Source organism: Arctopsyche grandis, chromosome 8 (genome assembly GCF_051622035.1).
Source record: "Arctopsyche grandis isolate Sample6627 chromosome 8, ASM5162203v2, whole genome shotgun sequence".
Taxonomy (NCBI): Eukaryota; Metazoa; Arthropoda; class Insecta; order Trichoptera; family Hydropsychidae; genus Arctopsyche; species Arctopsyche grandis.
This window is the reverse complement of record NC_135362.1, coordinates 10,394,502-10,420,885: the sequence shown is the minus strand read 5'-3', so window position 1 is coordinate 10,420,885 and position 26,384 is coordinate 10,394,502. Positions and strand designations below refer to the sequence as shown.

The 26,384-nt window shown below is 33.5% G+C and overlaps 1 protein-coding gene across 8 annotated transcripts in view; it reads right to left on the bottom strand.

Annotated features, from left to right (window-relative positions):
* Positions 1 to 26,384, bottom strand: part of nemy (cytochrome b561 family member no extended memory) — a 95,397-nt gene that overhangs the window by 33,739 nt on the left and 35,274 nt on the right. The window contains exon 1 of one of the 8 annotated variants that reach the window (XM_077436808.1): positions 745 to 969. The exons of 6 other annotated variants lie outside the window; for them this stretch is intronic. In XM_077436808.1, coding sequence (XP_077292934.1) covers positions 745 to 854 — 110 coding nt within the window. In that variant the 5' untranslated portion in view covers positions 855 to 969. Of the gene's footprint in view, positions 1 to 744; positions 970 to 26,384 lie in introns of those variants that run through there. One more of the 8 variants, XM_077436807.1, reaches the window with a different exon arrangement.

Below are 26,384 nucleotides of genomic sequence, written 5' to 3'. Positions count from 1 at the left end.
CATTTGCGATGACAAGTGTTGAAAACTTGATTGATATATCGATTTTCACCCATAAAGGCGCATTAAGTAGAGGCTAATTACAAAAATATGATATCATACCAAGAAAATGAAGAATTTTAACGATACAGTTAGTATCACCATACTGCGGTACACCAAACCAGCAAACATGTATAAATCAGAGAGTATATTTAATAATTTCAAGACAGTTTGCTCTGCCCAAGAAATATGTAGTATTATGAAAACGAATATATGTAAGTAGACCTCCTAAGATGCATGTTAACAAATGTTAAAGTTCTTGATCAACCGTCAATTATAAAGTGAATTCCATTGACATAAATATATGTAACTTCATCTTCATTGCAAAAAAGGCCCCAAAAATATCTTCCCCATTCGATACATCAAATATTACTTAAGCGGACAACTAAATTACACAACGAAGAAAATAAGGCCAAACAAGTTACGTACACATTATACCGAACAATTTCGAATGGCAAACATTGACGGAATACCGATCTGAGATTTCGACGAGAATAAGTCGCTGTGAATTTTTCATACGAGGTCATACCGCTGTAAGATCTAAAATAATCTGAAAAAAACACAGACACACGATCTCCAAAGCAAACATACTATTTATTACATAATGCAATATGTAAACTGACAGCACACACAAATAATTCAATTATAATACACACACAATGTTCGCAATACGACAACTGACGTCAATGCTATTGAAAAAATCTATACCTGTCACCGATTTCGATCTGTTGCGGTTCCCTTTTATTCGAGCGATCTTTAGGGGACATCTTGGTGTCCGGCTGTGATTTTTGTTGATGATGACGATGATGGCTAGACATAGTCAATGTCCACCTTCTTCCGCGACAGGTGAATACAAACGAGTGCGACAAGTAGCCGATGAGGTATGACTACGTCGAATCGGTAAGTTTCGTAACTAGTGAGTGACCATAATATAAAATTATGTCGAAAAGGCCTTGTCTTTTATCTACCCTCAAAAGCTACCTGCAATGTTTGCACGTTTGATATGAGCGATCGCGTTACAGATAACTGAATATGCTGCGGTGCTGAAAGATCGACTCTGTACCCGACAGAATATGTGGTACTATTTGATTTAGCTTAGATTCCACGAACGTCTCGCATTCTACATAGATGAAATATGTAGTTCAAACACGCGTTGGTTGAAAATATACCCATTAAAATATGTACGTACATACGTATATATGTATATGTTATGGCTTAAAGTGAAATATCTTATAAAGGACTCTTGGCAATGATTCGGTGGGTAAATTTCTGTAGAACTTTCTCAACTGTGTATGTACTTTTTATTCAAATATATTCTACTTCCAAAGCTGCTGATTCACTTTCATTAAGTGGAAGTAGTTTCAGTTGTCTTCTAGAAGTGATAAATTTTAAAGAAAGAACGGAAAGACAGAGCGTATGTGCATAAATTTGAAAATGCCCTAAAAATTTCAATACAATAATGAATTCTATATAGATTAGCATATTGTTGCGGCTACTTAAAAAACCTAATGAACTAAACTTAATAATATTTAGATACCATTTCTGTAGTATTCAACAAGCATTTGATTAATTGGTGCAATATTAAAATACGTGATTACGGCCATAAAATGACATAATCCAATTACAAATATTAAAATAATGATCAAGTACATTCAATGCGAGATCATTTGTCAAAATGAATAACAATACAACATCCAATATCACTCATATCGCGTGCATACGAGTAATCAACAATTACGCTATTTTTTCCATACTATTAATTATTTAGTAATGAAACCATAATAAGGTGGAAATAATCGCACAAACATAGTTACAGTATATAGACGCAATTAATTACGTGTATAAATCTATAGATACAATCAATCCACGACACACATACGAATTCAAATATTTCGGTCCAGTCAATTCCGGAACAATATTTATTTTCTTAATATACTCAAAAAAATAAGCATGTGAATAGCAATGAAAACATCGTGTTTATTAGAAAGTGTTTGACACAAACCACAAGCTAAACGTCAAATATACAGTTCGACCAAATTGGCCAGTTCATTATTAAAACAAAAATATATATATATTGAAAAACATCATTTTTCATTCGAAGATGCAAGTGGTTTTCTTATGTTAAACCGCAAATTTTACAACGAAACTCCGTGTTAAAGTAATGCCATAAATCTTCACCGTTTTCTAAATTTAACTGTTTAATAATTGTAAGCATTGTAAGTCGAGGAAAATGAAAGTTTGGAAAGTGAGTTGCATTACGAGAACAGATGCAGTTTATAAATTGAAACCTGTCGTTGAAAATGACGTTGGAAATTCAAGCAATTATCTTCTTATTGGCTATATACAATATAAATAGAGACCTATCGTACAGTTATGGTACAATGGGGAAAATATATCGAAAAAAATAATTGGAAAAGTGACGGATTAATTTGATAAAATCCACGAATCGAAAAAAAACCTCATTCCAATCAAAACAGCAATAAATAAAAATAAATATCAACGAGCACGTGCCGTAAAACCGGTTAACGAAATCCCAAATGTCAAGCAGATAAATATTATATAAGACACAAAGAAGCTTCCTTTTGTATTGTGAAATTTTTTCGAAGCTTCATACGAAACTGTTGAATTATTAAAGCGAGAGTAATAAACAAGCACAGGTGCTGCGAAGTATCCTGTGGAAAATTGATGTAAGATGTGATTTATTAATGAGAGGTTAGTGTAACGTGAGCCAGGATAACGTTTTGAAATTATGTAGACATTAACCTTTTGAGTGCCTTGGATTTTTCGTCGACCTATGGCAAAAGTGCTAACTTTATTAAATTAAAATGCATATGGTGAACATAGTACATAAAATTTATTATAAGGAAAATGATAATGATGTCCAGGTTGAAGCAAAATATTAGATTTATTTAACTGCTCAATGTAGTTCTAAATATATTGTATGCTTTCTGAAATTCTAATATGTTCAAAGGTCAACGAAACTAACAAGGTATAGTAGAAAGTTATTGTTTATACTAAGTTAGTCTATCCTTTGTCTTCACTTTGAATGTCTGCAATACATGTGACTCCAGTTTCATAGAGTAATTTCGCTAAAAGCTCAGGTTTTATCTCAAATTTTGAACCGTCCCGATTAAATTCAAAATCGAGACCGACCGTAGAGCCTCCACTGGGACCGATTTGACCCAGTTTGATCCAGTTGCAACCAATTTGCAACCGCATTCCAGAGTCAGCCGGTCTTACGAGAAAAACCACACGAAGCAGCCGGGTAAAGATGAATGAGTCTGCGTCGTTGAATTATCGGAAAAGTGTCTCGGTCATACAAATTCGACAAATTGATCGAACTTCCGGTATAAATCAATCAATCCAACCCAGACATTTCATAATAACCGATAGATGCACTCACGGAAAACGTAGTTTCAAAATTATGATATATTACAATTGATGTTTATCTAGATGCGATTAATAGCACGAAAATGATTCGGCCATGACATTTTGCACTAAAATGATAGATGGTCCACATTTAGTACCGATTCTTTATACACAAAGAAGATCACTACAGTAATGATCTAAAATAATTCAAATATAGCCTCAAGATATATACTAAGACTGAGGTTACCGATTATTTTTGACCCTCAAACAATACTATAGTTAAATATAAACCATTATATTTATATATGTACATATATAAGATTTACAAATAGTAATATTCTATCATATCCGAGTTTACGAAAATGCTCACAACCAAGAGACCCAGATCTACATCTCGAGCGTTCGCATCTAGTCCAAATCCGCATTCGATTTAACTTGCACAATAACTTCGGGTTCTAAAATTATACATGTACATACGTATAACTAGTTCGTAAAATTATGCACGCAGTATTAGAGAGTGATCATTAATGCATTTCGATCGATTTACATTTTTATTAGCGAGACTCGAGTTCAACGAAAGGTCGTTGTTGTTAAAGACGAGACACCCGATACTAGAATTAAGCCCATCGCATTCTTGCATCACCGTTCGTTACATGGAGGGAGAAGTATGAATATAAACCCATCAAGTCATCAATTATTCAACGACTTCATTTGCTAAACATTACGTGGCTTTCTGCGGTATATTCCCTTTTACTAATTAATCCTCACCACGTAACAACACTTTCATCTTTTGCAAAACAAAAATGTAATTACTCGACGTCTCCCCCGCGCCAATTTTAAAACTTTTTCTAATTTATACATATGTATTCTCAAGTAATTAAACCTTGAACATTGTTATGTACTTATGTACGTAACATTTCATATTAAATACACAGAATCCTTATTGAAAAACTTTTACGCAACACTTCCCATTTATATGAATTTTATCGAAGCTGAAGAAAATTCATATAATTTGAGCAAAACATTCATTGCAGTACATTTCTTTTAACGTAGCATATATTATATGCCAATAATGTGGTTTTAATTTAAAATTACACTAAAAGCTTTTTAATTTACATATGATAAAAAATATCTCTTCTTCATACATACATAATTCAATTTTCATTAAAATTTTCAGATTGTTTAAAACGGACAATGTGGAACCAATCTTGAGTCAAAATTATAAAAAATCCGCAGCGCATTATTCAACAATTTTTCAAACGAATGACGTACTTTATCGGTACAATTTGCAATTTTATGTTCATCTAAACAAAGTTTTGAATGCCTGAACATACATACATGACTTTCAAAATTACTCAAACTATCTACGAAAAACCACCGGTCTAAGCGAAAATCATTTTTAATTAAAAAATATTCCATAGAAACAGTGCGATGATAATCGAAAAATTAACGATGTATCGTAAAAACTTATCTAGCAAATTTGTGTACGCCAAATTTTATAATATAATATGCATTGAGGGTGAGAAAAACCCAATCAATCGTTATCGTCTCGATAATGGAAATTTCACAACGACCAATCACACCATAAGCATTAATACTGATCGCAATTAAAAATACGATCGATAGAATTGATGAAAAATGTCATCACGGTTGAAACACGCGTTGGACGTATAATTGCGATATTTCGAGGTCCATGAGAGATTTTTTCGTGACGAAAACGAATCTGTGAGATTTCGACGATCAAAAGAGAGAGTTGCCGTGGCAGTGGGTGAAAAATCGGAAACAATGGATTTTCCACGACTTTTCAAAAAACCCACGCGAGCAAACGCCTGCCGATTGTATGCAAGCTTACATACGAATAAATTATCAAACGAAAAACTATTCTTTTCAACCATTTTATTTGAGAGTTCGTGACGATGACGATTAAGCGCCGACAGATAAGACAATCGCCTGCTGACTTCGTTTACTTTAACCACCTGATATCTGATAAAAAAAGTCATACGATATATTTAAAAAATATCATTTCCGCACAAATCCGATCGAAAGCTCATGTTTATTAAAAAATCATCTGATTGAGTGTTAATTCAAATTTTAATAACTAATCTAGTCATTTTACGACCGTACCCAACACGAACGGTAGACAGCCAGTTCATATTTACACGACCTTCGAATGTACACAATGCCGTTACGTAAACGTACATAACTACGTCACGTGAATTGAAATGACACGTTAAGTCACATTAGTCGATCGCTATGTATGCATTGTATATACATATAATGAAAAAATATTGCAAATGTAATGACAGTGATTAAAATGTGGTTCGAGTCTCATAAACAGAAAATTAAACGTTTAAAAGTTTAGATAACCACCACGTTATCGGCAAAAAAACCTTACTTTCTACGCGATGCAATGATTTAATATTACATCAGAAATAAGGAAAAATAACACATGTGTGTATATACATACATACGTATCATAATCATTACTTTAATGTAGTTATATCAATGGAAAATCCCGGTCAGCCCTTTTTACAAGTTTGTTATTTTGATGTAAGGTCAGTTTTTGTATGCAATTTGCTACTTTCAATATCAAGCAAAAAATAAAAACCTTGACCAAATATTAGCTTAACCCAGTTTTATATGAAATGTTCACTCATATCGCTACCCAGTAGGGTCAGTTTTAATTTTGAGTCCTCTACTTAAATTTCATAAAAAAACCGATATCGTACAAAAAGAGTAACTAATCATTTTCTACTAAACTTAAACTACTAAACCAAACTTTCTTTTAAAAGTTTATTTGCTCTCAAAGTCAAGGGAGTTCTGTGCAGCTTTTTATTATTATTTTTATTTTTGCACCATTTTTGATACAATAGTAAGTTACATTTCATATTTAGATAAAATTTTAAAACAGTAGTTGCGTATACTGTACACATGTATATGTATATATGTATATGCATAGATATATAGAAGAAACTTGAATGAACAGAAAACCCACAGCTGTCACATTAAACTCACCCCCATGGGAAGTCCGTAAATAAGGTCACCAACCTCAAAACCGACCCAAGACCGCACTAAACCAAAACTTAAGAATTGGCATTGAGATTTGCAGAGCGATTTTGTCCGCGACCGATAGAGCGACCCGGAGCTTTCACAAACTTCCATATCTCACGGTAATGGGAAAACTTTCTTCTTCAAAACACACACACACTTCACGGGGAGAAGTTCAAAGCCCGCCCAGATAGATGGTGATGATGATGATGGATAATCTTTTCGCGCATGTGCACAACACCATCCATTGTGTTCAACGGCCAGGTGGATGCTTACTCGAACGCGTCAACAATGCCCCGGTTTCAATTGTTAAAACCGCAATCGGTTCGATCGCAAATTTGACCGCGAAACTGCCCGAGAAAAAATATACGCCTGCGTACAAAAATAAAGCGTCAAAATGAAACGGCGGTGGTGAAATGGCATTTTTCATTTCGAGAGCACGCGTTAGTGTAAAACAACATAATTGCATTATGTTATCGCAGTATTCGCGCGCTAATTCAATTTGTAATTGCTCGCTATATTACACTGCGAACCTACAATCAACAGAGCGAGCGTTCACTGCTCTTAAATATTTTTTATACTATAAATTTAAAAATATAACTAATTACCACACATTCTGTTCAAATAGCAAAGCTAGATGTTCAAATTTAATAACTTAATAAGTAAAAATTAATCACATTATCACATAAAAAATTTAACAATGGGACGCCATTCATTCTCGCTGAAAACTTTCTATGAAATGTTTTTTCGATTTTGTTTGATAGCAACTTCCTCTCTGATACAAAAAATAAGCTAAAAACGTTTGATACATTAGAAATATTAAAAACAAATCGATATGCAAATACGTTTCCTAATACATCGAAACTTTCGAGCGAAAATAACTGGGTCAAAAGGGTAATGATAACGTACCGCGCAATTTGGTCAGAAATTTTCCTGTAATTTATTATGGGTATACAAAAGAAAAGTCAAGATAAACAACAAAGGAAAATCCGTTCCGTTTCAAAAAAGAGTCGATGGAAAATTTCTGGTCAAAAACCGAAATTCAACAACAAATTATCATTTTTTAAATATTGTAATTGGGACAGTAACGAATTGGCTCAATTAAGGTCCGTTTATATTAACCAGCACCGCACGTCAACAGCTCGGCACAGCACTGCACAAACAACGTAATTCAATTCATGCTATAAAGCACCGTCTGTTTTCGGCACGTTCATACTTGTTTTGGACGAGTGCAAAGTAAAATCGGCTTACATATACATTACATAGCGCGACGATAAGGCGCAATATTGCTTGCGTCGTATCAATATTGTCACAATATGACGTTTCCGAAAACATTAATATGGGCATGGCAGATCTTTCGTTAGGACGGGTACACTCGCCACTATGAATATTACCACAGGGGCCAAAGAAAACCGGCTCTGATTGATACGTTTCGGTGACATCTATTGCTGTATAATATTTATTTATTTATTTTTACATATATACCAGGAAGGCCTTACAGGTAAATCCCAATGCGCCTTTCTGGCCAATTACAAATACAAATGCAGCATTTTTTATTATAAGTCGTTGAATTGCGAGACACTGAAAAAACTCGCAAATTAACGAGACATCTATGAATTGTACATAAATTTTTATTGTACATCCATCAAATTTCAAATAGCGGTGACATAGTAGGTAGGAAGGATTTTTAGCCAATTTTTTTTTCCGGGAACCGTTTCAACAATGAAATCAGAGAAAATTGGCAAACTCTGATAGGAAACGATCAACCTGGAGTCACAAATCCAGGTCTGACCAACAGCATACTCTGAAAAATTCATTTTCATTCAGGGATAGAACCCGGCACCTTCTTGACGGTAAGCAGAAGCTTAACGTCCGAGCTATGCTGCTGGCTATGGTAATATGAATCCATCGTGTCGGTTACTGCTATTACATATACGCCACGTATAAATTATGGAGCATATAAAAGTGTCCATATAGAATGTACTAAAGAATATTTTTACTAGCCTCTTCTATGTACATATGTATATTTCATTCGTACTGCTGTTTATGTTCAGTTACCAGCTTCAGCTGTATTGATATAAAGGAACCTTTAAACGTCTACCATTTGTGAAACAAATGTAAATTATACTCTCGACATATTCTTCAAGAATTAAAGAATTAAATAATCGGCCATCGCAATTAAACGATGACCCAATTTACTACACTCGACAAAATGACAACGTATTTAATAGGATTAGTATGCACATGGAATACAGTCAATTTTTTATTAATAAAATAATATGAAGAAAATATTTTTCAAAAATTATATTTTTAAATTAATTTACAAGGGCATAAAATTTAAATAGAATAAAAATTCATAAATTTGTAACGAGGGCGCATAAAACGGTTGACAGTTGTAACGAGGGCGCATCAAATTTTGCGTCATGATATATAAATTGAAGCGAAAAAGATAATCAAATATTAATAAAAAAGAATTCTATAAATATTTCATAAGAGCGTCACGCTGAAATTCAAAACCGTCAATCAGACAAAAAATTCAGTCCATTAAAACACATAATCATATCATTGATCGCGACTCAAATTGAAGCAACGGGGTTATTATACAATTTGTGTCGATTATGAAAATTGACGGTCGTTCATTTTATGTACATATGTATATGTACATATTATATCGGGATCGCTACGAATGTGAAACGAAAACTGGAGATACAATTAAACACGAATTGAATCGCCGACGAGTAATTGAATGGAAGGGAAGTAATTTAAGTAACAAAATGCGCTTTTGACAGTGACGACGGTATGTATTGTATTAATTGTATTATAACGATGATACGGCGAAAGCTTTCCCACAATAATTACGTACGTACGAATTCCGTAACTGTTCCACTATCGATGATTTGCTGATTGACCGTTTAAAATCGGTTCCAGTGGGATTTTCACGTCGCTTTCAGTTTCAGACGCGTCATTACAGTTTTATATGTATTATTATGTGATGCAGTTTAATCGCAAACGTCCGACTAACACCCGCATCCCGTGCTTTCACCGTTCCCTCGCCAATATTTGTCGTTGCCAATCAGTGAAAGTGTATCTGAGGTAGTCGAGGAGATCAAGAAAATCAGTCACCGTTAATTCAATTCAGTTTTCTAGCAAGTGAAACTGGCTCGAGCCCGTAAAACGTTCAACTAACCGGAGCGGTTTCGCAGAGTGGCAATTCTGATCAATTAAAAGTACGAAATTCAACTTGAGTACCCAACAAGATTTTTTTTATTGATCACAAAGGTTCTGGAAACCATTAATGGCCAGACGTTTTTATAACACAACTATCCATGAAATAATTTATCCATTTTCTAGCTTACATATGTAAGATATTCAAAGCTATTAATAACTCAAAGTCAAACCAAACTTATTCAATATAATAGTATCAAAGTAAAATCAAATCAATGTTTTAAAGTTTATAGATATGTGACTCCATGTAGATTGCTACCTATCAGAGTTTGCAAATTTATCTGATTTCATTGAAACGGTTCCAACAAATTGACAACCTTGTCCCATTTTTCGGAAAATTCAATTTTATAAAATGCTGCAAAAATGCATAAATTTTTTTCAAATTTATATATATGATGCTCTTTTAAATTGCTTTATAAAATTGATTACCTATTAGGCCTTCCTGGTATATATGTACTATACATACATATGTATGTATAAAAATTAAATAATTGATATTTGAATTTCAAAATAAATTGATTGTGTATTTTAAAGCGCTCCAATACCACCAGTTTAACACTCGCCACCCCTTGTCGAGATTAAATTTGAACTTTTAAATTTAATTTAATTAATTTAACCGGCTTTTTGAAGTAGTTCACTTCGTTCGTTCGTTAATTAATTAATTTCCATTCAGTATCAATCAAAATCTCGCTCATGCAATCTGCGATCCGACTCTAAAATTCTATCCAAAATTAAATCCAATTGAGATATACGACGATCGACCGACACCCACCTAAGCAATTAACATTTCGATCGATAAATCAACCATGTATAATATAATATTCATAAATGCATTAACGCACTGTACATACATACATATATTTCGTATTTGTCTTCTCAATGGAGTACCAATGAATCGTGTGAATACAATTCCGTGCCAGTTTGAAATTGATCAAAACCATCTCGACCGATTGATACTCTCGATTGACGAGGGTTAGAAGTTCGCGCTTATTTTTAAGCACAAATCCAAATAAATACGAAGCTTAATCGAAAAGTTTGTTAATCGGTCTAATATTCAACGGAACTATAAAAGCTTCGGATGTAATATATGTAATCGAAGTTCCCACTTTCAAAATTAATTCTCATTTATTTTTTATTCCACTTCTAATGTATCGAAATATATATTTAAAATTAAATAATAAAAAAAACTAGGTCTTATTCAACCGATCTAACCTCTCACGGATCGAGTTTTTTTAACGGTCGATTTACCGCTATTTTACTATCTGTACGATTATATATGTTTGTGAGTACATCCCGTGTACCTATGAGAGAGATAACTTTTCGAGGTTAAATACTGGATACAAAAAAAAAATCAAAAATTCTAATCGATTTGTGAATTTTAAAACGGTCACGATATTGTCGTGTAAAATGTCGACGAGGAAACAAACCCAATCGATTTGACCATCACGTGACTTGTTCTGAGCAATAGTGATTTTTAAATAATAAAAGCGCAACCATTTATTATTATCACGATCGCTAATGCTATTTTTTTTTTTTACTTCGTGTTGATTTTTTTCTCTTTGTGTGAACCTTTGAGAATTTTAATCGAGACATTCATATGTACATATATACATACATATTGTACATTTGCAAAACATGCGGAACGTATCAAAAGTGATTCTGTAAAATATTAAATATTTCGGTGTATATTTACGATTTTTTGATATAAAACGATGGTGTAATCGTTTTATATTCAAACGTAATTAAATTATAAAATTCGTGACTGAATATTACATCTTACAAATGCAAAATAAATAGTTAAGCTTGGCTTAAAGTTTAACTAATATATGACAGGAAGAAAGTAGGATTTTTTTAACAGACAGGAAGAGTAGTTTAAGACCAGGGCTGTGGAGTCGGAGTCGCGGAGTCGGAGCATTTCAAGCGGAGTCGGGGTTGTAAAAAGTCAAGTCTCCTTTTTATTGTTTTCTTTAATGATAGTCTTACGGTATGTGTTAAGTATGTAGAGTCTACAATTTTACTGGCGTAAATCCACAAATACATAAATTGAAATTCAATAATTTCTTTATAGAAATTATACATTTAAATAAAATCGTTGAATTTCACGTATGTACATATTTTGTGTCGAGGCTAAATCCGACTGTTTCGTCCATCTCATACTTGTCATTTCTTTTCTCATTTTTTTTATTAAATTGTTGTTTTATATGAAATTCACACACTATGAATGTACTTTTAATTTTATATTTTTTCCGATTTTATTACCAATGATTCAAATAATTTGGCTACATGTCAATTTGAAGTAATTTTTTTTAATTCCTTTATTAATTTATTTTTTTGAAAATCGCCATTATTTATAATACTGACAGTCTTATACGTTTGCATAAAAAAGTCGATCTTACTAAAATTTGAGTTGGAGTCGGAGTCGAATCATAAGATAAAGTCGGAGTGGGTAAATTTTCAAATGATTTCACAGCCCTGTTTAAGACAATCTATGGAAATTATTTGGGAGGAGTAAGTAGGTAAAATTAAGTTCAATTACCAAAAAATGCACAGAAAAAAGTAAAAAAAATCTATGGGTCAGTTGAGGTCATTGAGTTGGCGCTTGCTTATCAGACAAGAAAATCGTGGAAAACATATTATTTTCCATACAAAATACCACATGATCGGTTTTTTTTAGTATTCTCACACAATAATAGATGTTAAAAAATAAGATCGAAGACAAAAAAAACCAATACATTTCCTATTGTACGACAAAAACAAAGTTTGTCTTAACTGTAATTGTATCTATACTTGTATTTCCGACCTTTTTTATGATATATAATGTATGTACATATATTTTTTAGATAAGACAGAAAATTTAACAGCGGCAGGAAGACGATTAAATTAATAAAGAAATGCGAACATAACACCAAAATACAACGTTCAAATGTAGAAAGATGATCGATCAGTTTCCGGTCATCAAAATAATTATGAACGTCCTGGAAGGATATAACATATTATAAATAGTAAGATCTGAATCGAAGCATCTCTCTGCCGACTAAAAAGTAAAAGTATCCATCCCTAAGCTCGACTACCTTTAAAGCGCCTCTTTCCGAATACGTTTGACATTTTGAATACAGAATCATCTCAAACAACAGTATTACATAAAAGCCTCATAATTATTAACTCAACAACTCGAACGTCCAAGAAACGAATAGTTTAAACCAGCATTGAATACCTAAAATGGAATCGAGCGAACGTTTAACCTTTTCTCGACCAGGCGGCCAGTTAGAAAGGTGCGTTTAATCTTTAACCGCCAACAATGAGGAGTGCTTTCACTCTCGTGCACAACAACGAAGAGCACGATCCGGCTGTTCAGCGCGCGTGTACAATGTGTTTAAGCAAATCGTTTGAATTGGTTTGCACAAGTGGGCGTGCGAGGGGGTGTACCGGGCCCCACCCATCCACCCACACGCCCTTAGGGCGGAAGGACCAGACAATGTGGTTTGCGGAACATTTATGCAAAAGTTTGCCAACAGCCTCCGGTGAACGTCCACTGAACATTTTCTCTAGGATCGATTCAGCAGATTTGATCTCCGGGGTCAAATCAGGCGTAGCGTACTTACATTTCGATTGAAGAACAAAAAACAATCGGCGTCGATAAATTTGCATTGTCCATTTATGCAATGGCAGAGATTGCATGTAAATTACAACAATTCAAGGGTTAATAGTTCGGCAGACTTGCACAATGCACGGCGAGACATCGTTACCGTCGAGGCGAGCAAAAGTGAAAGTGAGATTAAAATTATGTCAATTATATTATAATGCGAAAAGGAAAAGAATACTTTATCATAACTGACCATTGTCAAATACAATCGTAAACAATGATAGCATTATACAAAAAATAAATAAAACAACTTTGATGTAAAAAATACGATGTTTCCGTCAAGATGTTGTAATACGAGTTCATTCATCCGGCCGTAATGGATTTTATATGCAGATTTTTTTTGTAGGAAACTAGTACTATAATTTTTTCTGGCATATAACGGAACTTTCATTCCGAAATATTGTCAATTGTGTGAATGCTTGGTACTTTGGAATCAAACCTTACGACTTTTTACTAACCTCTTCTTACATCATATCGAATTTTTTAAGGAAAACTATTGGATTTGTATGCCAAAGTAGCTATGAAAGTCGTACCTTAACACAATACCTTCAAACATGCTTATTCATATTTATGACTACCGCTTTATTTTTTTTGTACACAGTGGGTAAAAACCTCATTCCAAATCATGAAACTAGACTATATATTGCCTATTTTTAGATCTTGGTAGTAAATAAAAAAGATATAAAGAGACGTATGAAATTATGACTGCCGTTTTTAAATCAAAGATGCCACTTTGAATGAAGAAAAAGATCTTCTATCAATGCGTTTTGCCAGATATGTCGTATGGATGTGAAACTTGAACATTGAACGCCAAGATTCTAAACAAAGTCCAATACACTCAAAGAAATATGGAATTCTATATGTTTGGCATAACGAGAAAAGACAGGAAAAATAATACGTGGCTGAGAATTATGAGGGTAGTGGATATACATAGTGGATAGAGTGAAGAGATTGAAATGGCAATGAGTGGACCACGTGGCTAGAAGAATGGACGAAAGGTGGACAAAAGAAGTTCTACAATGGTACCCGAGAAAATACAAAAGGGTAAAAGAAAACCCGCAAGGAAGATAGGTAGACAAAATTAGGAAAATGTATGAGGTGAGATGGATGAGAGTTGCGTAAAACAGAGACCAGTGGAAGCATGTTGGAGAGGCCCCCATCCAGCAGTGGTTGAAGATGATGATGATGATGAATTGATATTTAGAAGAAGAAAATAATTTTTCTCTTACTACTGTCCTAATATAAGGCATATGTAGTTTGGATTTCAAAAAAACCGCTTCCAATTTATCATTCATTTAAGACGTAGACATTTCTAACTAGGAAGAGCAACGTCACAATGCATGACAATTTTACGGCGAAAATTTATTATCCACTTCATAAGATCTGAACTGCTTTAATAAATTAAAGAGGTCAAGGCCAGATCTATAATAAAAGAATATGCAGATTGATTAATTCTTATATAGACCATTTATTTGGAATATGTATGTACATATGCATAATACTAACAAGCAAATAAATAAATAACTTCAAAAAGTGCAGTGTGTATAATATGTTATAATAACTTCATAACCATCCTATACATATGTTATCTAAGAACGAGTAATGAAAATTATCATAATATCACGTTCTCATCACAATGTGTGTACATCACTCGTATGGGAGATACCTTCCGAGAATAGCGCAAACATAAATCGTTCGAATAAATGCACACACTCCATTCAGTTCGAAAGCACTTCTGATTGTAGATATTTTATCGATTCTCCGTGCACTTTTTATTGCGATCGAAAATGATTGTGAAACGAACGGCGTCTCTCAAATAATGGTTCTCTTTTATCGGTCCACTGGGTAAGTACGCGAGAGAGCCCGGTGAATGGAAACGGTCTCCAAAACTTACATAAACCACCAGAATATCAGTTATATCTTCCTCCACACCGATTACTACAAACGCAACGCTTCATTGGACTCTTGGGTACCACCTACTAGCAGGTATCCCTCGGAAGATATGCAATCTCAAAGTATTGACCCAGACCTTGCCCTTCCTCGCGTGGTATTATTTACATATGTAGTCGAGGAAAAAAAAGAGTATTCAGTTACGGTAGGCGAACATGTGTGCATGTACATACGTACATATACGAAGATACGATGGTCAGTTCATGGCTATCGGTGTAATAACCTTTTGAAGCAAACCGAGATTATTCAATGGTGCACCTGGCGCACTGAGGTGAAAGTGAATCGATTCGGATGCAGGAAAAATCGGAAAGAACAGCAAAGTCATGTGCTCTGAAGCAAAAGTGAGCGGAACAGATCGGTTAGTGGCACCGATGCTTCTATAATATGTAGATATACATAATATATCGCTGATTCTCAAACTGCAAACTAAGCATGGTCATCCTACTTGGTCGGCTATTCTAGGAATGCTTTTACAAAACGACCAGAAATATGCTCCGGTTAAGACCCACAAAGACTAAATTTCTAAAAAGCGGTCCTTTGAGATAAGCAGCTTTGCATGAAAGCATGGACGTTCAAACATTTCATCAGAAACATTTCTATAAATATGACATTATAGACTTTTGCAAAAAACGATCAACATCAAATTGAAATTCTATATTTACATGTAGATATGTAATACGAAAGATAAAAAGTGATCGAAGCTGGATTTTTTTTTCACAAAGTTCATTATGATTAGAAAACACCTTTTTTTAATGAATTTTATGATTATTATTAATGAAACAGTGAAAATTGAACAAGGAAACGTATTTTCGATTAAAATACATTTTTTAATTAAAGAAAATTGCACTGCAGGTATAAATTTCAGTCATATCATTATCTCTAACATGATTTAATACAACGTGAGTCAACAAGTATGAAAAAGAATCATTATACATACTATCGGTAATTTGATAACAATTGTTTATTAGTACAAAAAATAGCTTTCTACTAAAAATTTACTATTTGACAATTGCAAAAAAATACCAGAGTTTATGTATTTTTCTAAATTAAATGATCTATTTATATGTTACAGTTGAAGTGTACCTTCCATTTGTAATATATTTTGACTAGTTGAAATATATTTCTACTAACCTGGTACCAACTACCGCTTTAGTTGAAGTGTATTTTCAGTTGTAATATATATTGACTAGTTAGTTAGTCATTGCGAATTTCATTCCAACTGGTCAAAATATATTTCAACTGAAAATACAGTTCAACTATAAGTTGGTACCAGGTAAATTGGAAAAGTTAGGTTTTCGTGAAAACATTTACTAATTGAATTGTATTCGAATATGACCTAAAACTCCAGTTGGAATATATTAAAATTTAAAATACAATTCGACTTTAACATTATATATATATATATATATATATATATATATATGTATATATATATATATATATATATATATATATATATATATATATATATATATACATATGCACATTACTATAGTAATATAAAATACATTAATTAACTAAATTAAAACGTAGTTGAGCACTCAAAGCTTGTTAGCTATAAATATGTCAAAGATAAAAGATGAATAAATTAAAAACGGCGGATGTGCACATTATATATTGACATGATTCAATAGTCACCGCTGATAATGATGATGGTGATTACAAGAAGTTGCGATGCTGAACATAATCAGCGAAAGTGTTCCGAAGCTGTTGAACTTTCACTGTGCCGTATACTTTATATCATAATTCAGAAGGAAGTGTTCTGAAAGCGACTGAAACGAATCATCGTATTACATATAAACGTAAACAACAATGGTAAGTGTAAAAGCATCGTTTCAAAAATTTCAAAATCGAAAAAAAAAATGTGCGTTCCCTTTATTCTCAGCACGGATAATTGTCGCGGAAAATTCACACACAGCGCTTCCCAAAATTGCGGTCGTTTCGGTGACAGCGTGCCATTATCGCGTTATTTTAGCGCAATTACGGTGTGTCATCATCACATCGAACAAAATTGAAAAATAACGGAAAATTTTGTTCTCCGTATCGTTTTTGCCGACCAGAGCTGCGTTTGACGTAAGCACGAAATGAAATATACACCTGAACGGAGCAAAAAAAAAAACAATAATGGAAAACCGCAAGCTTTGATCCGAATGATCAAAAATGTAACACTACTACGGTCGAACGGTCAAGTTTGTCAAACGATTTTTGAAAAATGTCAGCTCAACAATGCAAAATGTATACAACTTTGTACACACGATATCAACAGTGTGAAACTGGCACGCGGGAAAATTTCTAGTCGCCGATTTATTTATTATTTGCAATTTTTTCGGCGCAATTACGTAAATTCGTTATTGCCGCAGAGCGCATTAGATTCGCACACATACAATTATAATAAGATTAAAAATTATATTGAGAATTAAATGTACATCGACGTATGACCATATAAGGAAATAAGCGACTTTCTCAAATATCAAGCTAAAATGAACGAATCGCATCACTAATTATAATTGAAAATATTTCATCAATCTTTTCATATGTTTTGCAATTATACTCGTAAAGTAGGTTCATTGAAATATTTGCACTTATAATTTCACGTCAATATGCGACACATCGTAAATTTAATTCCATAATATATTTACTAGCAATCCCGCACTAAACTTTCAATTAGTGGCAATTGATAGTACAATTGATGTAAAATTAACAACCAAACGTCACTATTATGGATAGAGGGAATACTAAGGAATAAAAAGGTACTCGTAAAACAGTGTTATGCACACAAGGCACAACAAACTTGTGTACAAAAAAGTGTAAAAGTAAAATATTTCCCATTGTTTACGATAAGAAATTCTCGAGTTATAAAATGATTTTTACGACTTTGATTGCGTCTGCATTGAAATAGCTTTACTACGATCAAAAAAGCAATGAATTAAAATCGATAAGAAAATAGTTAATTTTAACGTTACGCGTCAACGTGTGAACACAAATCAATTTCGTGGTTTTGGTTAAAAAAAAGTGTCGAAAATTGATCAAACTTTCTAACAGAACAATACTTGTATTGACTTTGTGTTGATTGTTGGTTACATAATTGAAAAATTCAACTGGTATTTTTTTAGCTTTAAGACCTAAACTAAACCAATAGCTTTTCACTTCACGCATACAAATATATTTGTATATAATATCAATAGCAACACTTACATAGGTACTTAATATATTTAATTTCAATATGAATTCCATTAAATTTCATTTAAATTTGTATTTTATAATATGCGCAAAATATCATGAGTGGTAAAATATCATCGGGTGCATTATTAGAATAAAATTTTAAAGTGTACATATATGCATATGAACTTCTTAAAACTTTAACCCAAAAATGTATACAAATGTATGACAAAAGCATACATTTATTATTAATTTGATCCGTGATTAGCTCAACGGTAATTTGTCCAAGTTATCAGTAGAAGGCCTACGAGTTAAAAACCCACCTAGGTGAGATATTTTTTTGTTGTTTTTATATCGTATCGTATGGCTTATATGTAAATAATAACGTTACCAGAAACAAACAAAAAAAACGAACGAACGTACGTACAAACACACGAATATTATTTATTTGTTTATACAAGCATATCTACACCCATTTTATTAACCCGACATCTGTTGTCAATATTGTACATAAGTATTATTCAAGGCCAATTACAATCGTTGATCATAGAGACATCTATGGACAATTTTTTGCAGCATTTTAAAATATCAACAAATTATGAGATGCTGAACTCAAGTTTTGTGAGAAATAGGACATAACTGCCAATTTGTTGGAACCGTTTGCAATGAAATTAGATATATTGGTAAACTCTGAAAGGAATTGACCGACCTTGGAGTCACATATCCAAGGTCTGGCCAGCAACAAAGCCAGGGATAGAACCCGTGACCACACAATCGAAAGCATACATATATTCGGAAACAGACTCTGCATCTACATAATCATTACTATGGCACAATTCGATATCTCCATATATACATATGTAAGTATTTACTGTAAGTAAGATATTGATACGATACATATGTAAAAAGTTTTACATGCGTTGAACACGTCGTTTACCACATTATTAAGCGATTCAAATTTCTTCGAGCCTTCTCCATATGCATATACACCTTAACACGCCGGGATAGATTCACAAATGTTGACGAACTTAGCATAAAAATGATTAGTAAACGTCTAGATACCGTTAGTGTTAAGCTCGTGAATTCATAGGATGCGGTCTTAACTGTACACAGCCTAATAACTGATGTGCCACATCACGATTAGTCGTAAATGAACTTGAAAGGCGTCCGTCCATAGGAAATGTGAAGTACGTCGGACAAATAGCCTAGCCTCGAGAGCACTCCTGCCCCGAGGCAGAAGAAGCTGGTTCCTCTGCTCGGCTACTTCTGCAGCTTGCTGCTGCGACGCAGAAGGCCTAAACGTTTCAATGGAGGCAAGTGTGTCGACGGATGGACCCAGTTCACGGATGGCCTTCTTCAATTAAACTCAAACACCCGCCAGTCTCGACTAATTGGCCCTCGGGATCTCGGTATTAATTAACCAGCGGGTTGTAAACAACAGGTGAAGTAGACTTTGCGAGTACTAGAAGGGGTCCTCGAGCTGGAGCTCCCTCGACAAGTTTCGCACTGAATAAATACACAGCATAATATCAAGATGCAAATATGTATGACAAGCTGCATTTCAAGAAATAGCTCCGTTAAAAAAATACAGGATGAGAAAAATATACCGCAGATCCTGTTATTTCGTGGTTTTCACCACGAATTGAAATTTGTTCAATGAATACATATCGAATAAATTAAAATGAGTCATCTCTAAGACTTCTTACAAGATTTGATTCATTTCTATACCGGACTGACTATAAGCCACCAGTCTATTATTGTTACAAAATTTCATTCTTGATCTATTCCAGCGGTTCCCTACCCGGAATGCGCACTTGGTGGCTATCGTCTAGGAATCGTTGATATATTCAATTAACCAACAGCATAGAGCAATGATTGGCATGTTATTCTATCAATCGTATGGTCACGATTTATATACCGTCTGCTGCTGGCCAACCCTTGGATATATGACTTCAAGGTCGATTGCTTCCTATCAGAGTTTGCCAATTTATCTGATTTCATTAAATCGGTTCCATCAAATTGGCAAACCCGTTCCAGCCCTTTCGCAAAAATTCGACTTATTCAGCATCTCGATTTTCGCTGGTTGGAAAATGCCACAAAATTTGTCCATAGATATCTCTGTAGCTGTTAATCGTTTGGCAACACATACCAATACCTGTTTAAATAATAAATAAATAATTCTTAATCTGTATAGCACACTGGTTACGTTGGAACATCTGGATCTGTTGACGAGTGTGCATGATTGATTGAATAAATAAAAATTAAAAAAAATACATATTATTGCTATGCGAGAAGAAATCTCAGATAAATTTTGTTTACGACGAAAGTTCTACTTCAAAATATAAGTTTTTTTGTACCTACTAAAATAGAATTATGATTAAATTATTACATTATATAAAATTTTATTCCGTTCGATTTTTTCATCTACATACATATTACGCTACCAATTCATTAAAACGGTTCAATATCAAATATTCATTCAAGCTACAAAACACTTAATTAAACACGAATCGCGCACTGAGTGCTTTTCCCAGGACGCACGTTTCTAATTAAGAAGCTGTAGCTCTTGACGTGAAACTGAGCAATAAGATTAATATAATTGGTAAGGATATTGAAAGTGACGCAAGTTCGAATATAGAAATAGATGAATCCGACGTTAGAACTAAATACATTATTGAATTTTTATATTAACCATCGAAAATTCATCACAACGATTACAATGATGTCATTTAAATATATTGACAATCAATGTAATGCGAATAAAAAGCTTGTACAAATGATTCACACAATACAAGATGTACTTTGATTGTTCAAGCACGAATCAATCGAAATATACAAAATAAAATAACGCGTTTTAAGCTGGGAATACATTATTTGTAAATATATGTAGGTACATACAAACAATATTAAAAAAAATACTGAAATTTAATAATCTTCAAATTTTCCACAGCAGCTTTTAAGTACTTGTGTAATTGATTCATAGCGGAATAATTTATTTAAATTCACGCATTTTTTGTTTAACACGAATTTCAATTGAAAATTAACCTTTTCCGGCAAGCCTTAAATTTATCTTATCGAAAATGTACCAAGATATTTTAGAAAATCATCGCAGGAGGAGGCTGCACACATAAAATACATCGGTTGTAACATACAAGAAAGGTTTGTGGCGAGATCTGTACGTAGCAAAAACTGGACCGAATCGAGTGCATTTTATATGGACAGGTGTACGGTTCAGTACTAGAACAACAACAGGACTCATACATATGTACTATGGGTTGACCATACAATACCGGTTGTGACAACTCGATGAAACCATCATCGAAGGAGTGCCAGCAAATGGATCACTCTTAAATCGATCGAAATAAAATTCAGAAACTCGTCAGATGACAATTGTGTGGTTAACCCTTTGCGACGCTGCTAATGCGTATCAAATGTTTTAGAAGTATCTGGCGATGATTTGACAATCTCGGATGGAACCAGCAGATGAATGTGAATCGACATCCGCCATTACGATCGTAAGAAAAAAGGTGTAAAAACGATTATTGTACCGATGACTTGCACGGTTAATGATTCTCTTCCGCTCCAGAAAAAAAGTACACGGGCAGATCATCAATAATCACAACAGTCAAAACTGAACAAGTTTTTTTGTAATAGAAATAAATATATAAACGATACACCTTTCTCTTGCGTAAATGTGAGTGAATTTTATCTTATCTACTAGTGATGTTAATTTAGTTAGCGTAAAAGGGGTGACAACGATTGTATTGTCAACAAACTACATGTCATACGTATATAGTATGTATGTATGTATGTAGTATGCGGACACCCATATCTCACACATTATCAAAAACGAAATTGAATTTCTAAATGACATTTATTTACTTTATATTAAAATCACACTCATAAGATAACATGTTAAACGTTATTGACTAGAAAGAAACAACTTTCTATAAACACTTCCAATTTAGGAACCATTACATATATATGTATGTATACATATTCATCTGTTTTTAGAAAAGAATAAATACATCAGAATGAGGAGGATACTTCAATGTTTAACGGGAAGAAATAAATTACACAATTTTAAAAAAGCATTTAAAGCTGTCAGATCAGAAATAATTTGGTAAATTGGACTAATTTCAAATGGGATCTGCACATCCGAATCAGTACAATATATTAAATGAAAATCATCTATGATGAGCCTAGTATATGGCTGCTATAATTGTCAAGATACCGACCGAGACGTTTGGAAATTGAATGATAGAATTGAAAAACTCATGATTTCAATTAAATCGACAGTTTTATTAAACAGAAACTTACAGTTTTATTTATATATTCTGAGCTCGCGACTTATTAAGACTTAACTATTTGAACATTATTTACATTTTCACTTTGGTATCAAAAAAGAGGTGGACAAAGAAAGTGCTGGAATGGTACCCGAAAGTTAATTGATAGGAAGGCTGGAAGAAAGATGAGTGGAAGAAATCAAAAAAATGTATGGGGTGAGATGGATTATAGTGTGTGATGGTTTTTTAAAAATGTGTGATGACAATTTTGACGCCCCCAGCTTTCGAAGCCCGGGACCGTCGCTCCCCTTGCGCAACTCTGTGTATACGATTAAGAAATTGCAGGTCGCACAGTTAATTTTTCCATAGTGAAAAGGTCACACGATCATCTGGTTAGATCTGACGCCCAGCCGCCCCTACAACTTTCATTCCCACATTTACTTGTTTTTCTAACAACTGACTCACGAACTGGGACACGGGGGACACAGATATATGTATGTACATATAAGCCGGAACATGTCACGGTCTACCCGAACGTATGGCAACCCTAGCCTAGTAAGAGCGAAAGCACACTGAGTGGTATGGGACATAATGTGTCCCGCTGTACACGTGCAGAATGAATATGTTTGGGAGGTCACACGTGTATGCATATCCATATGTAACTCACAAATTTCTCCTACACTTCTTCAAATATCGGATTTATTGTTATCGATCCCTGTCAAGCAAGGATAAAATATCAACGAAAACACTCCAGGGGGTGATTTTTGAGACTGTATACCATGAATATGGGCTAGGGGTGCTGCGTTTTTTTCGCATGTTTGAAAGTATCTAAAGAAAACACGCACCACATACCATTCAGTGTGTTTTCCCCCTATAAGCTTTGATGATGTTATGTAAATACATCAAATCATTACAAAGAAGTCAACTAATTCTTAATGGCAATAATCAATGAATGTACAGTGTTGCCGCAAACAATGTTTATTCCATATTTCAGTAACATTTTAAAAACATTGCAATTTTCAAAATATTACATAAAAAAACCTGAATTAAACTGTACGAATCAAAAAATTCACAATTAATCTTGTAAAATTTTAATAAAACGGACTGGAATTAAATATAAATAACCCAAAAATGCTCTTAAAATCAACATCAATAAGTCCTCATTATTCATTAGACCCCCGTAGCATTTTGAACATATTCTCAAATTATTATGCACGCGTAAAAGTACCAGCATGCGTGCACACATATGCCACCAGATTATCTTCGGGGGACGATCGCACAAAATGATGAATATTTTTGCATACATTACGCAAATACCACATCCACGCGAGCCGAGAGGAACGGGAAAATCAATTGGGTCCATCGGCGATTTTTCGAATGAGAATTAGTACACAAACAAGGTGCGTTCGAGTGAACGAATGGCCGATCGAGCGTAAAAACACCGCACACGTTCTATCCGAACGAACGCTTCGATTCGTTGACGGGTGAATATCCTGGATTTTTGAATAAAGAGAGAACTGGGAAAATGACGTGCTAATGACGGGGTCGTTGTAAAGCGGATATTTAACATTACGTCTGCTAATTGAACAAGTAGCATTCATTTATCGGATAAATAAAAATGGCCCTGAATTCCGCATGGGAATCGAGCATTCGACGTGTTCCGACCGGCCGGAGACCCAGAAGATGTTATGAGATATTTTAAACGAAGACAAACTGCTTCATATAAGAGGAAATACATATGTATGTAGGTACAGATGTATAATATTCGATTTACGATTAAATTGATTGTCAAATAGACAAAATTAATACTTTTGATTATGCGCATAGCAAGAATGCTGTTTAAACATTTAAAAAGAGAAAGAATTCGCTGATACGTACATACATACATACAAGATCTCCGTGACCTCAAAGGTCAAAACAGTATGTCCACTTACATACGTTCGTATTGATTATAGAATATAATAAGAAAAAAATATATGAAAGGCTATTATTGATTGAGAACAGTACCTATGTGCTAACCATTATAATTTTTTCCTAATACTAACATAATATATGTATACTTAACCATTCACAAAATCAATAAACGATGAATGAAATAATCATCCAATTAAGCATTTTTAAAATTCTGGCGAAGAGGAGCTTTTGACGCTATTTAATTATAAAACACTATAAATTCTGCACTCAAAATATTTCTACATCAATTTTGTTCTCTAAACCGACTTTAAGGAGATTTTAAATGCACGTGAAGTGTTTAAAACGACATTTTCAAGTTAGGGCACATTTTTTTCATTAAATTAAATTCTTAATTCTTAAATCCATACATACAATAATTGTCTTTAGACAATGATCACAATAATTTTGATCGTTATTCAACCAAGATTAATATGGCCTATATTTAATTGGTCAGTAACATCCGTTTGATTAAATTAGACACTAGCGCGCAGTAAGGTACCCCGACAAAAGTGCACCGACAAAAGCGCGCCGTCTATGCAAAAGCGTAATTAAGAAAGAAGCTTTTTCGTTTTATTTAATTTCGTAGAACTGAAATTTACTAAAACTATCGGTTTTAGTTTTTGAATTTTGTATGAGGGTTTTGAACGCCAGAATTGTGTTAACATTGCAAGCTCAGGGGTAGATGTATCATTATAGGTATACATATATTGTACGAAAGAATAAAATAAAATACCAATTTTAATGTTGACTAAAAATTACTGGCTTTATTTATGATTTTTTCACATAATAAGTATGTTTTACTTTCAAAATACTTTTAAAATAAAATATATGGGAATAAATCCTCGTTTATTTTATTAAATATTGCACGTATATGTCGGGACACCGGGTGACTGACTGCTTGACTATTTTCTGTTTATCAAAAAATACTTTACTAAATAATACAAAAAGCCATTTACTGACCGTTCATCTATGTAATATATAATTTCGAAAAAGACTTTATATGTACATATGTAAGGTTTAAGGGTTTGTAGGGAGCATCAAAAACAAATCAAAATTTATATGACGACGACATCGATAGCGTCGAATATTTTTTTTTTCCGATTCAAATAAATTTAATAAAAAAAAACAAATCAATGTTTACTATTAGATTGTTTTGCCATGTTTAAGCTGCTTATATTACAAATACCGAGCGAAACCGGGTAAAACCACTAGTTATATATAGGTAGTACACTATATGTAGGTATTATCACAAAGTCACTGACTATTTAATTTGTTGCCCATTTTGAAAATAATTTATAAATAATATACTGCATAACCAAGCTTGTTTTTTATCTGAATGAAGCCTCATACTTTAAGATGACATCAATCGACGTGCAGAATTGCATCCAATTAACCTTGCACCTGCCAAAGTCACAAAAATACACACTTACAAAAAAAAAATTAACACAAGAAACAAATACCAAAATGAAAAACTAAATTGAAAAAAAATTCAACCACTGACAAGGATGACATAACGCGCTGTATGTAATTTCCTCGAGTAAATCTAAAACGATCCCATGTTTACGCATTCGCTGCATATTCGCAATGTACGCGACGCATGCCGCTACGTGCGGCCTTGTTGATTTTTGAAAAATGACCAAAACATTGATTTTTGGCGGCCAAGGTCACCACAGGCGAAAATAATAATAAATTAAAAAAAATGTCGATAGACACGA